Source organism: Meleagris gallopavo, chromosome 11 (genome assembly GCF_000146605.3).
Source record: "Meleagris gallopavo isolate NT-WF06-2002-E0010 breed Aviagen turkey brand Nicholas breeding stock chromosome 11, Turkey_5.1, whole genome shotgun sequence".
Taxonomy (NCBI): domain Eukaryota; kingdom Metazoa; phylum Chordata; class Aves; order Galliformes; family Phasianidae; genus Meleagris; species Meleagris gallopavo.
Window position 1 is genome coordinate 14,383,784 of NC_015021.2, and position 13,853 is coordinate 14,397,636.

The window sequence follows — 13,853 nt, forward strand, 5'->3', positions numbered from 1 at the left end:
AGTGTTTTAGGAACAGAGGTCTTCTAAAGTGAATTCAGACATTAAAAAACCTTTTTGTATAGATATCGTGATGTTTTACAAAGCAATCTAATTTTCTTACTTCTGAAAGCAGTGTAAACGTGTAATTAATAAAGGATTTTAAGGCTTCATCCCATGCTGTACGTCTGTAAATACATTCCATAATTTCTATGTCTGTTAAATATAAATATGTTTGGATATTGTACACTTTATTTTAAATTGCCTGTATTCTGCCAGTAGTGTGAACTTCTAGCACATGAATAATATAAAAGGAAACCATGGGTAATTTGAAATAAAGTTTTAAGACTTACATGAACTATTCTGCCTGCCATTTTTTGTCGTGTGAATGGATGTCCCACCTTCTGTGCCAGGTGTGTATTCACCTTCTACCTCCTCACCTCATCCTGTCCTGGGTTCACTCTGCAGTTCGTAGCCGTGCTGCACGCAGGCTGTGTGCACTCAGCTGTCCATTCAGCAGCTGTATGGCCACAGAACTGCAGCCAGCTCTGATTCCTCACCGAGCCCCATGAGACTCACAAGGAGAGCAGTGACTGAGGCAGCAGCAAATACAGCGGAGAAGCCCAGAGGAGCTGAATGGATGGCAGCATGAACAGAGCTCAGGCAAGAGCGAGTGTGCTGTTCCTGGAGGGCGTGAGTTGGTGTGGGCTGGGGCAGGTTGAAAAACTGTGCCCACCTTACCGGCCTGTATCACCCAGTGGCCAGACTTGAGGTTTCAGCAGCACTTAACACTGGAATAACAAACGTGGTTCTACTGTTGCTTTGAATATTTTTTATTTTTGAAGAAAAAATATCTCCTCCTCGTTAAATACAGGCATAGAGCTTGCTGATTTTGGAAGCAGGCTTTGCTGTGTCCATGCAGTTTGTGGGTTTGGGTGTTTGTTTTCTGTTTGAGAGATTGAGCTGTGAAATGGTTGAATTATTTCATGATTTGGTGCAGTGTTAACTTCCTACTGCCTCATTCGCTGCAGCTCTGGGCCCTTAACGAACCCCAAGAGCTGCTGTGTGACCCTGACATTGGGAACTGGGCTGCAGGGGAGCCCGGCAGAGGCTGAGGTTGATCTTTGTGATTTACATTATGTTTTGTTTGCTGAACAGCAGGTGAAGACACAAGCCAATGTCGTGCTTCAGATTTTAGCTGTTTGATTGCATTACTGAAGTGTGCCTAGAATTCAGCATAAACCAGAGAGAGACCATCCTTCCATTATATACTTTTTTCTTAGCTGAAAGTACCAGGAATAGGAGTGCATTCTGGTTTAACCAGCAGCACTCCAGTAGTAATATCCATACTTCAACTTAGAGTTTGTCTAAAGCATCTGAAATGTCAGCACTCCCTTGACAGTCAGCTCAGCCCAACAGCCAGGGGCTGGTGCCTGCCTTCCTTCCCTTCAGACGGAGTCCTGAGCCAAAGGCTCTTTGCTCGTGATCTCAGTCATCCTACTTGAACTTCAGAGCTTTTGGCACAGGTTAGCCTGGACACGAGGATGTTTGCATAGGGCTAGTAGAGGATGGTCACAAAAAGCACAGTTTGGTTTGTATGGTTTGAGCTCTCTTCTCTGTATGATTGTTAGAAACCAGCCAGCTCAGCCCCAGGGCTGATTTTGCTTTGCGCACTGTATGTGGCTGACAGTGGTGTCAGAGAAAGGGCTGCTGCCCTTTCAGTTAAATAAAGCAGGACGTTGTACCCTGCCTGCTGCCTGGTCTCCCTGCACGGGTGTTGCAAACAGGGTGGTGGGTACGGCTGTGGCACATCAGCTGTCTTTTTCCATGGCTGCTTCCCTCTGTGGGAGGGCATTTAGAGCTATTCTGTCTATGTGCTGACACTCTGCAGTACTGTGGGAATGGAAACCTGCGTGCTTTGACTGCCCTCGTGTTTACACTGCAAACCGTCAGCATTTTTCCCCTGGCTCGACCTAATGCTGACTGACACCGGGGCGAGCGCTGCCTGAGCCCAGATGTGGGTGACCTGGCTTCCTGCCCCACTCAGCCGCCGGATCCACAGCAAACCCCATCGCTTCAGCCAACACCGTGCTCTGGGGGACTGCGGAGGAGGTTCTCAGGGCAGAGCATCTCATGCTGGTGAGTTACTGAGCCGTTAGCAGAATTACTCATTAGCTGTATAAAATACTTCAGAGGATATCATGTTTCTCATTGCTTTAATGCAGTTTCCGTTTCTACTGAGGGAACGGTGTTTTTGCTGAACAAAGATCGTTCAGGGTCTTAAGTTACAGGAGCTTCACCTTAACTGTGCATCATGAACTCTGTTCTCCAGAATAGCCTGGGTTCTATCCCATGGTTTATTTTGTGCTGCTGGACACAGCAGTGCCTTACCCTGCAGAGGCCCTGGAGTACATCTGTGGCCACGTTTCTTAGCGCGTCTTTTTCTTTGCTCCAGGTTTTTCCTTTTTGCCTTTCTCATTTAACAGATTCTTCTCTTGAGCCTTCCGGAGGTTCTGATAGGGGCCGAGGTTTCTGCGGACCATTGTACCTCTCCACCAGGCCTGCAGCTGGAAGCAGGAGAGAGAGATCTCAGGGGGAAACTGGTACAGCAAAATGGCCGGAGCATCTCCTGCACTCCCCAGCTGCAGGAAGGAACCTCTGGCCCACGCTGCAGCAGCTGGGCCACGTGTCCATGTGTAAGCCAAGGGCATCTGTTGTTGGTGGCAAGAGGAAGGGAGCAGCTCTGTGACTCCATTCCTGTGTCACCCATGCAGAGGTGGCTGCTGTGATGAGCACGGCCCCGGATCATCTGAAGAGACGGGCTTTTTGTCTTCTGTTCCCTTCTTAACCCTTAACCCAGGCAGATAGCTGCTGCCTTTGTCTTTGCCCCAGGAAAAGGGACAAGTTTAATCTGGTTGGATGTGGCTCTGGGCAGCCTGGTCTAGTGGTTGGTGACCCTGCCCATGGCAGGGGGATTGAAACAAGATGATCATTATGGTCCTTTTTAACCGAGGCCATTCTATGAATCTGTCCCTCACTTGTGCCACCTCACACCAGCCAACTTTCTCAAGCCATTTTCTGCTTGAACGATACCTGTGGTGCAAGTAATTAACTCCAAGCTGCTGGTGGAGCAGCAATGCCTCAGCTTTGCTCCCCTTTACCTTCAGGATGCTCTTCAGCTCCAGGGCATCCCGTTCTCGTTTTCGTCTTTCAGCCTCTCTTTGTGCCCGGTCAGCGATGATGGCTTCCTCAAACGTCCAGCACTGCAGAGTGGCACAGGAGTTCAGCAGTCACATGAAAAACATATCCAGGGAGCACCAGGAGCCCTGTGGCAGCCCACAGGTAATGGGTAAACACAGACCTTCCTCCCCCACCTCCTTTATTTGATCTTCCCTGAATCCAGATGGCAAATGTTGCTCATTACCACCATCAGTCCTAAGGCACTGAGAGTTGCTGCCAAAGTGAAACTGCTCATGGCCTGTGTGCAATTAACCTTCTGATCCTGTGCTGTAAAATGGCTGTCTGATGGGGTCTCAGGCAACAGATGTTGGTAGGAAGGATCCATGTTCCCCCAGGATAGGTAGCAGATGATGAGTGAAAACACTTGGGACACTGAGATGACAGCATACAGAGTGAAAATGGAGCCCGCAAGCAGGGGAACATCTAACTCAGTCTCAGCTTCTCAGACCAGTGACAATAAGGAATGCCTATAAATGAATTTTTTCTAGCCCCCCTTTTTCTACACACTTTGCTCTGTGCTGCCCGCTCCGCTCTGCCTGTGTATCTACAATCAGAGTCCTGCAGTTGACGGTACAAAAAAGGCAGGATGCAATTCTGCATGGGTCAGCACTGAGCTGCTGCTGCTGTCTTACCTCACTGGCAAATCTCTGCAGCATTTCCAGGTTCTTTGCCTTTGATTCTTTTAGGGCGTTGAGTTCTTTATCTTTAGCGTCCGTGTCATTTTCATGCTTGTCCACCCAGTATTCCAGCTTCTCTTCCACCTTCTGCAATGGGATAGAGTGAGGCTTAGCAGGGTACAAAGAGTGGCAGGGGAAAGGTTTACTGCTGTGACATGCCTGCTCTCAGGATGTTGCTAAGAATCCCATCAAATCTGCACGGTCTGTGTTTCCTTCTCACCTAAGCCTTGAAAGGATCACAACACTAGGAGTAATGATAACTTGCTGGGGACCACCATGAGGGCAACAGCACTGGCCTGGGTATGAAGACAGACTAGATTGGGCTTTCAGAGATGCATGAAGAATGGTGATGCACTGGGGGTTACATCTGTGCACAATCCTGGTGAAGTAAATGACGACCAGAAGCCATTTTTCATGTGTGTGCACAGGAAGAGGAGTTTAGGAGACAGTGTTTCACAGTGAGAGAGCTTTTATCCTGCACATCCTGACTCTCTGGCCACGCTCTGGATTAAACTTAGTGCACCAGCAATTAGGTCCCAAGGGAGAGCAGTTTGTGCTTTCTCAGGTTGTGAACTTGGTTTTGTTTCACTCATCAATAGGATGGCAGGTGTTTCTGAAACCACCACACTGATGACTTCCTCCCATTCAAGACTAACTTCACCATAGCAACAGCCATCGCTGCTTGAATGGAAAAATAATCTGAGGGAAAGCATCAATCTTGTGACTGCATCACAGCTGGAGGTGCAAGGGAGATGGAGGGCATGGTCATCTGTGTGGGCCACTGCAAAGCCACCAGCTGCTGAGTGCAGAGAGGTTTGTGCTCAGGAAGTCCCTGCACTTTGAAGCAGTGATCAAACTGTGGTTCTGGAATACAGAGATCACAGTTTAACTGCTCTGAAGACACAGCACTTTTTTTGCACTGTACTCTTTTCTTAAATTACAAGCAGGCAGTGATGTTGGGTACCCTGCAATAGTACAGGTTTTCTTCTGGTCATACGGTTTACGAGATGCCCACCAGTGCTATTCACTGTTAGGAGCACTGCTGTCGACCATGGGAAAGCTCTGAACCTTTGCATTAACAGCAGAGGGACAGTCATGGTTGTTTGCTGCTCAAGTCAGGTACAATAATCGTGAATTAGCAATTATTCAGGCCCGGTTCATCCTTAGATTAAGAAAAGGTTTAATTAGGCTGTCAGTTTCTGACCTTTCTTTCTTAATGTTCCCACTGTGCAACACTTGGGTGTGCAAAATGGACACCCTAACTTTGTGCAAGAGCACTCCTCACTGAGTTGCTGGAAATCCCAGTTCCTCCAAAGATGGTTTAAACAAAATCCCTATTAGTTGAATGCAGCTATCTGAGGGAAGGAAAAGCTGTAACTCTGGAATAAACAATGCCAGTCATTCTATGAACAGTAATTTTAAGGCAATATATCCAAATGTAGCAAGTCACAAATATGGGACAGCTGGGTTAATTAGGGCTTGAGGGGAAGTAGTAATCCAACCAGCAACCATCAGGAACCTGGTGAGTTTGATGGAGCAATAATTGGTTTTCTTTAGAAACTAATCAATGTAATGTTTATCGGTTGCCAGTTTAAGCATTAACAGGAAAAGTCACACAGACCTTGTAGTAATGCCTGAGGAAATTTTCAATCTCCATGTGCACTCGGATCTCCTCATCTGTTTTCCTCTTCAAATCCTATGATCAATGCAGACAGAAAAATGTTAGACAACACATGTGCTGGTTGCCTTTCCTGATACATTCAAACAATGGAAAGCAGCCTGGGCATCAGGGGATGGAGGGAGGACTCAAAGCTTCTCACAGCACTGCCAGCAAATGACTGTGCATGAAATGTTCACAGTTCACATAATGCAGGGGAAGAGGAATGGCCTCACGATCCTGCTTCCTGCTGTGGCACTTACCAGTTCTCCTGTTGCTGGGCAGTTCTCAAACACAAGTGGAGCATGAACTTTTAGCATTAAAATGAATAGGAAAGAATATATTTTAGAACAAATCCATTTAGCTTGAAATCACCTTTAAAGGAACCAAATAAAGTTCTTCGCCTCATGTTTCCTGTTTGGGACCTGATGCAGAAAGTATTGCATCCATGTGATGGTTCCAGGAGCAGACAACATCCTGTCATCACCTAAACCCTCTGATAAAGCTTTCCTCCAGGAGAGCAGCACTCAGGACAGCCACCTCTGTGCAGAAGACAGACAGTGGCTCTGGTGAGTTTTTTTTCCATTTCTTTGGTGGTTATTTTTTTCAATAAAAAGGTTCATTCTCCATCCCATTTCCACAGATCTGAAGAAATGCTGCCTGTGCAGCTCACTGTGCTTCAGCTGTAATTCCAAGGGACAAGGATGCTTGCGGTTTTAGAGAAAAAGGATGACATGATGTAACAGTGGGGCACCAGACAAGCAGAGGCAGTGCCAGCACCCTAGCAGAGGAAGATCTTGCTAAGCAAGGATTGTTCCCAGCATAGTGCTGAGTCCTTCTGTCCTCACCTACACACAACCTGCTGAGGTGACTTTTTCCTTGCTAGGTACAGATGCTTTTCAGTAAGGGCACTGGGGAATGGTTTACCTCAATTTCCTTGTTCAGTCTGTTCTCTGCATTGCTGCACTTCTTCTGGACTTGGTGCACCTGGAGGTCTGTGCGTTTCTTCATGTAGCGGTGCTCCATGTCTGCTTTGGCTTCCATCTGTTGAAGCTCATTTTTAAGGCAGAGAATCACTTTATCTCGGTTCTAGGAGAGGAGACAATAAGCAAAAGAAGCATGAGAACAGTCCAATAATTTCAGCCACTGAGATTAGGCTTTGTGAGTGACTTGGATTAGTCTAAGTGAGTGACTGCCTGTAGCAGGAGAGCAATACCTCAGCCTCACCTATGCTGAAGTTTTGTTTCCTCAAGTATACTTTGTTCCTTGGATTTGTTGGGCTTTGCTATTTTGTTGGTTTTTTTTTTCCCCTAGTTCTGCAGCAACTGTATAAACACAGATTAGGAGCAGATAAAAATGTAAATCTCAACTTGCTCATATGTTTCAGTGGTTCTTTCTTGAAATCTTATCAAGGAGATAGTGTCCATTTTTTCATAAGAGCACTCAGTCAGAGCAAGGATTGCCAAGGAGAGCTGGCTCTGAGCTCCCAGCACCTTGTGAGTTTGTTTACTCCTTTTTAATCAGTTTCTTTGAATAGCAGTTAAAAGTTCATTAAATCTAGGCCTGCAACTTGGATGAACCTCCTGTAACATGTAGAACTGCACTGCTAGTTAAAAAGGTCATCAAAGTCTCCCGTGCAATTATGCAAGACCAACCGTAATGCCTCTGGTCTGGCTCCCAGTTGCTCCATTACAGCCTTTCTCTTTGCTTTCCTGCCACGCTGTGATGGGTTTGATGCTCAGCAGCCAAACTTTGCAGCTGAAGATGAAATACCAAGTGCTGGCATGTACGTGGTTTGAAGCCCACATATCTTGTCTCTGAAGCACCCTTGCGTTCCTTAACAGTGTAAACATGGAAAAATGCCACAGGAAGAAGCCAGCTCAATACTGCTATGTTTAAAAGCCTTTGCAGCATGACTCATTTGGAAAGGTTTCCTTATAAGAAGTGTTTGGAACAGCTAAAAGGAAAATCCTTCCCTCTGCACCCCTTGTAGGACACAGGAACAGTAAAGTGTATTTATAAGGCTCCTGAAAATTAGAGGACTTGGCTGATGCTGTTTGGTGGTTTTCAAAGTCAAGCATTCAAAATATTTTGAAGATTTCCAAGATCAGATCTTTTTTTACAGCCGTATCATCATATGACTGCAGACAGCTACAGACTTGACCTGTTCATGCCCCATTCAGGTTTCCGGTAACGGCTTTTATTTTCCTTGATGTGAAATTTGGTGGGTGCTGGGAACAGTTGTGCTCCTACTCAGCAGACATGGGAGGTGACCAAAGCACTTTATCTTGAGGCTACCTTGCTGTATTGTGGTGAAAGCGTGTCTAAATTGCAGGGCTGGCATAGAGATCAAGGAGATGCTAAAGGAAAACACCGGTTTTGTGGCCCTGAGGCTCAGCTGCTGAAGTCAGTGCTGCAGTGCTATCTGTGAAGGGTCTGGAAACAGGTCAGAAAAGAAGGGTTCTTTTCTGTAGGCTTTTCATGTAGGCTACAATGAATTCAGAGAGGTGGGGCAGAGCACGAACACAATTTTTTATTTCTTATTTTGATAAAGCGGAGGAAAAACCACTTTTGATTTCAGAGCCCCAGGCCTCAGCCAGGAAGGGAGCTCGTCTGCTCTGTTTTCTTTGCTGTATGGCATGTTTGTGGTTTGGATTTGGTGTTACAAAACGTCTTCATTAGAAGTGGGAGTCTGGGGGCTTGATTACACAATGCAAAGCAGACGGGAAGCGAAATGCAAAACCCTGTGGGTGTTTACAGAAATGCATTCACTTGGAGGGAAAGTGGGCTGCAGGCATGTGGGCAGCTACTGCAGCCCAGCTGATGGGGCTGGAGCTGCAGGGCTGGGGCGTGTTGGGTGTTAGGTTGCACACAGCAGATGCAGCTGCTGCCCCCAGCCCATGGAAACCACCTGTGGTTGTGCTGTGCCTTGAACTTCAGGGGCAGGGGCTGGGAAAAAGAGTTAACATCTATTCATTTCTGGTTTATCACAGCAAAGGGCCCTACGAGGACACAGCGTGCTTTCACAGCTAATGCAGTAAACCTCTGGGCTGCTTATTTGGGATGACTTCAGCTTTGAATCTGCCAAACTAGCAATGCAAAATCATAAATCATGTGTCCTGAACTATCACGAAACTGGCAGAGAGCAAGATCAAAACCCAGGAAATAGTTGTTACCAGCCAGTCTGCTCTGCTAGCAGGCAAACAAGCCGTTCTCTCAGATCTCTCAGCTCACAGACACCAGCTCAGCGGCCTGTCTGCTGCTGTTAGCCAGCACCATAGAATTCTGACCAAAAAACATTGTTTGGTGGCAAAAGCAACAGTACTTTGCTGGACAAAGTATGCACATTTTGTGTTTTCACTTACTTTTGTTTATCTCCTGCAAGTGCCCCCTAGATCTCTCCATTCTTCCACAGCAATGAATATTTGCAGTCACTTAAAATGCAGCTGGCTACAAAATTAGCAAACAGGAGCTATGTGCTGGCAGCTGGTGAGCCTGCGCTGTGCCTTGCTGCCTGCCTTCCTGCTTCCATGCTCAGGGTGGATGAGCTTTTCACTGGCAGCTGTACAACCTTAGCCTGCAAAGCCTGAAGATATGCTTAGATCTACACACCTGCTGCAGCCGGGACTTGCAGGCCCTGAAAGCACAGCATGCAGCCCTACAGACACGTCTGTCCCAGCTGCCAGAACACCCCTGGGCTGCACAACCCCCAGAGATGCTTCAGCTGGAAGGACGACAGGACTGACAGGTCACCCGGCCTCCCAGTGTGATGATTTGTAACGTCCATCTTCATTGCAAGGGAGCTGAACTAGATAGCATTGAATGGTTCCAGGTTTGGCTCTATTGCAGCAGCTCTGCATCCTGCTGAGCTGCTCTGGGGGCTGACGTGGTCCCAGGACCATCACAGATCTCCTGCCTTCCACTGGAGTCATCTGGTACATTTCTCCAGTGTAAACACAGAGCAGTGTGTGGGTATGAGTTTACCACAAAACCTACAGGTCATAAAAAGCATCTGAGTGAATAGCAATGCAAGAATTTAAAGGTAACGTCTCTTAAGTTTTTCTTCTAAACATTATCTTATCCAACATCAACATTTTTGTTTGTACAGAATGTCATCACTGCTCCAAGGAACCTGCATGTTTTTCTGCATGTTAGAAAATAAACACTGTAGATGCAAACAGAATTCCTGCAGCCAAGTGACACGGAGGAGTAGATCTAACATCAGACTGTTCATCGCAGCAGCTTTCGAGACAACAGTGTTTTCCAAAAGGAAACAAAATAAGTGAAAACATTTAGCATTTGATTTGTGTTCTATTAGAAAGAAAAATGAGCTGAGCCAGCTAATACAGCTTTAATTAGCATCTCATTAAGAAATAGCAAGGCTGAAAATACACACAAACAACATGCGTGAAGCAAAGACCACATTTTTCTGGTTCCATGATGAGATTTGCTTGGTTTTGTGTTCTCAGCCACTGGACTGGAGACAACCATGTAGGCTTTTGTCTAAAGGCCTATATATTGCTACTGTTCAAAATACTCCAAAATCAGCAAGCTGTATTTCTGCTCCTAATTAGTTGGCGAGGTGACAAATCCTGCAAGTGTCTGTAAAATTGCCTATGGGAAAATCCCATATGAAGCAAATAGAAATTATTCTCCCTTGGGAGACAAAGTGAGACACCATTATTTTTGGCACAGGAGGAAAGCACTACTTGAAAGTAGTCTTGTCTTTGATTTGTTATCAAAGCTGAAGCTATAAGGAAGCCCAGGAAAAGACTTTTAAGCTGGAAACATAAAACTAAAATCCCAGATGGGTGCAGATCCCATTTGATGAGGCAAAAAGCAAGAATCAAATTAGCAGAAAGTACTAAAAGGACACAGAGAGGAGCATGTCCTCAGCGTGGGAGCTACACATTTGTATGACTGTTAGAGCTAGGAGAGGTGCAAGGCAGGACAAACACCAGGGCTGACTGTGCAGTGCCAGGATGGGTTCGAATCTATAGGGAGAAAAATAGTGCACACCAAAAAAAAAGAGCACTTCATCCCTCACTCCTCTTTCAGTTTCCACAACTGTTCTTTCTTGGTATTCCTCCTAACTTGCTATCTTTCCACATCTTTCAGTGACTCCTTTCTCCTTTCTTTTACGTCCACAGTTTATTTCTAGTGCTCTTTTCATCCTGCTGCATTTCCCAGTGTACGTTCCGCATTTCCAAGATCTCTGCTGGTAGATGAGGACTGACGTAAGATAATTTTCCAATCTTGTACATTCCTGCTTTCTTCTCTGCTGTTCTGTTTTAATATCTCCTCTGGACTTCTGGTGCACGTAGATAGCTGTACATATTTCCAGTGTCAGTAGATCCTTCCTGTTTTTAGAACCATCCAGTTATTTACAATTAAACCTTCCACTACACGTGCATCCAGGCTGCCAACATAAAACCTTCATCTTATATAAGCTGTACTTCAGCAGCATGTCAGCAGCTTGAAATTCCTCTGTGCAGCCAAATGTTTATTGGCTTGTTGGCCACTCTTCTGTCCAAGGACAAAATTCTTAGTGATGCGTTGTCTTTCTTCAGATGCCTTGCTTTCCTCTTCCTCTGTAATGAACCAAATGCCAGATTCTTCTTTCTTTCAAGCCTTGTATAGCTCTGACCTTGCCTTTCTTTAGCTTGTTTTTCATCTCACGCTCTTTTTCCTCACCTCAGCAGAAACAGGTTAAACTTGCATGTTTCTTCACCGAGCTGAGTGCTTTTACTCTTTAAACATGCATGGTCTGAGCTGTCTGGTAAGCATCACAGTGACCAGGGATATGCCATTAAATTGATCTGCTCTTGTGCAGCAAGTCTGATGTGTCCAGAATGCCCCTGATCTATTATGCATGCACAGACAATTCACGTGCTGCAGACAGAAAGGCTGAAGCTTTCCACACAGATAAAGTTGATGGGGTGTGTGCAGTAACATTGACCTGCCCTTGCATAGGGCTTGTGTATTTGGGATTTTGTTATATGTGGAAGCCTAGGAAATAGATGAAAATTATGATATTTTTCTCTGACAAAACTGCAGGTGGAAAAATGGCTTGTCCTTATGCCTTTTTGACACTTTATTTCTTAATCCCTCACTGTCAGTTTTTCTTCTGTGCCAGGTGTCATGTCTGCATCATTAAGTATGACAGAACCTTAGATCCTGCTGTCTGCAGCTAATCTCTTGGCTGCAGTTGTAGCAGCACTCACTCACGTCCATGCTTTGCAGTGTTCTTCCTCAGCACTGTTTCTGAGGTGTTCTGACTTCATCAGAGCCTTTCACAATTATAAGCACTTTGAGTTTCTGCTTGAATAGCATTGAACAGCATTCTTAAATTCATTAATAACTATATTCAGACTATAAATCTGTGTTGCAGTTATTCTGCTTCTATATTCTTAAATGATGGATTGCTATGTATGCTGCATCCTCTCATCTGAGTGCTAGCTCCTGGGCAGCAGGAGCAAGCTTGCTAACACACTTCCCCCTGGCACGATGCCCAGTGTTAAGTAATCTCACCTGAAGTTCTATTTCAGTTTCTTTCTTGACATCTTGCAGCTGTTTCTGGAGTGACTTGATCTCTTTCTTTCCTTCCTCCTCCCTGAAGGAAAATGGGAGAATACAGTTATGTGAAATATCAAGAAAAACAAGAGCTGTGTACCTAGCTAGAGAATTTTCAGACTCTTTATACATTGCTGCACCTAGCTGAACACTGCCCAAATAACCTGCTCACTCAGTGAGTTTGTTAGAGCTGAACTAAAAGAAGTGAAAAGCTTGCCCTGCTTCAGTGCAGAGTAAACGCTTGCAGCTGCTTCCAGTGTTTGAGGAATAGAAAAGGCATTCATCTCTTCGCTCTGAACTTCAGTGTTGAAAGCAGTATGTCTTCAGGTCAGAGAGAGATCTCACCAAATCTAGTAACTTCTTGGTAAGTAAATCCTGAAAGAAGGGATGTATGGATTAAGCAGGGAGGATGGGAATGAAAGGGAAAGTGAAGCAGAAACCTAGAGAACCAAGCCAAAACCTACAGGGGTGTTTAACAGTTTAAAACAAAAAGGATGCAATAATGTTGTAGGTCTCATTATTTCACTTTCCTTTGAGGGCTTTCCCAAGCTTTTATGCTTATCGTTTGATCTAAAGCCAGTAAGAAGAATTGCTGCCTGAGGCTTTGTACCCTATCCCCACTTTACAGTCAAACATGCATTTCATTTTGGGAGTACTTAGCTGGGTAACTCTACTACAGAAGTTCCTGATAAGGAGTCCCAGCCTTATTGCAAACTGCTTTCAGACTGGTATATTGACACAAAACCAGACAAGTATATGGTATATTTAAATACAGATCAAGTGTATTCAATGAAAGGAATGTATAGCAGAACAGATAACACAGTGCTTAGATATGGTTGATAGAATGGAATAAAAATTATTATTTCCTTAGTGATGATAAGTTGTATGCCCCTTTCTAACTCTAGTATTGAATAGTGATTCCACAAGCAACTGCTACTTTCATTTTTTGCTTTCTGACCCTTCCTTGGAAAAACAATAAATCCCTTGGTTTTAGATGCTGGAAGAGGTGGCTTTTGTGTTCAAAAGACAATTGGCTCTGCCACCATCTGTGCTAGCCCTGCATTGGAAAAAGGGAGCACATTAGCATTTGGGTCAAAGCAGATCCTCCTGGGCATCGTATAACCTGAAGTCCGTATGTTGCTGACCCTGGCTTGAACAGATTATTTGCTACTCTGGCTTCCTCTGGGGACAAGGAGTTGAAGGTCAGAAAAGTCCTACATCACATTATGTTTTAATTGATACGGAGCAGTGTTTGCATTAATGCAGATGCTGGTGTCCACTGTGGTCCAAGCTCAGACAATTCCCAGGTCAGATTAGCATCAGTACAGTCAGTTATTTCTCTCTCCAAGGGCAAATGCAATTTGTGAAGTACTCAGATAATTCAAGCTGAAAAAGAATCCATATCTTGATGTAGGATTTGTTTTTGTTTTCCTTGTATATGGTATAAGGGGGGAAAATGGGCTTTGGCTCCAAACCACTAATCAGAAAAGTAGAGAACACAACTCTGACCTGATGAGGATATCATTCAAGTTGCTTTTCTTTGCCTTCTCTCTCCCATTAGCTTCTATTAGGCTATCAAATGTTCCTGATTCCTCCATCTTCTTCATAGTGGCTGTAATTACATCACTCGCATACTGCCTGCCAGAGAGAAAATGAACACAACAGTAATTTATAGGTGTACACTGATACCACAGTGTCTGCCATCTTTATCAATGATTTTTTTTTTTTTT

The 13,853-nt window shown here is 44.9% G+C and overlaps 1 protein-coding gene across 1 annotated transcript in view; it reads right to left on the reverse strand.

Moving 5' to 3' along the window:
- Positions 1–848: 848 nt before the first annotated feature.
- IQCG (IQ motif containing G) overlaps positions 849–13,853 on the reverse strand; it is a 17,585-nt gene continuing 4,580 nt past the window's right edge. Inside the window, exons 3-9 of the mRNA XM_031555051.1 lie at positions 13,633–13,761; positions 12,082–12,163; positions 6,478–6,639; positions 5,515–5,589; positions 3,849–3,980; positions 3,138–3,239; positions 849–2,543 (exon numbers count right to left, since the gene is read on the reverse strand). Coding sequence (XP_031410911.1) covers positions 2,406–2,543; positions 3,138–3,239; positions 3,849–3,980; positions 5,515–5,589; positions 6,478–6,639; positions 12,082–12,163; positions 13,633–13,761 — 820 coding nt within the window. The 3' untranslated portion in view covers positions 849–2,405. The remainder of the gene's footprint in view (positions 2,544–3,137; positions 3,240–3,848; positions 3,981–5,514; positions 5,590–6,477; positions 6,640–12,081; positions 12,164–13,632; positions 13,762–13,853) is intronic.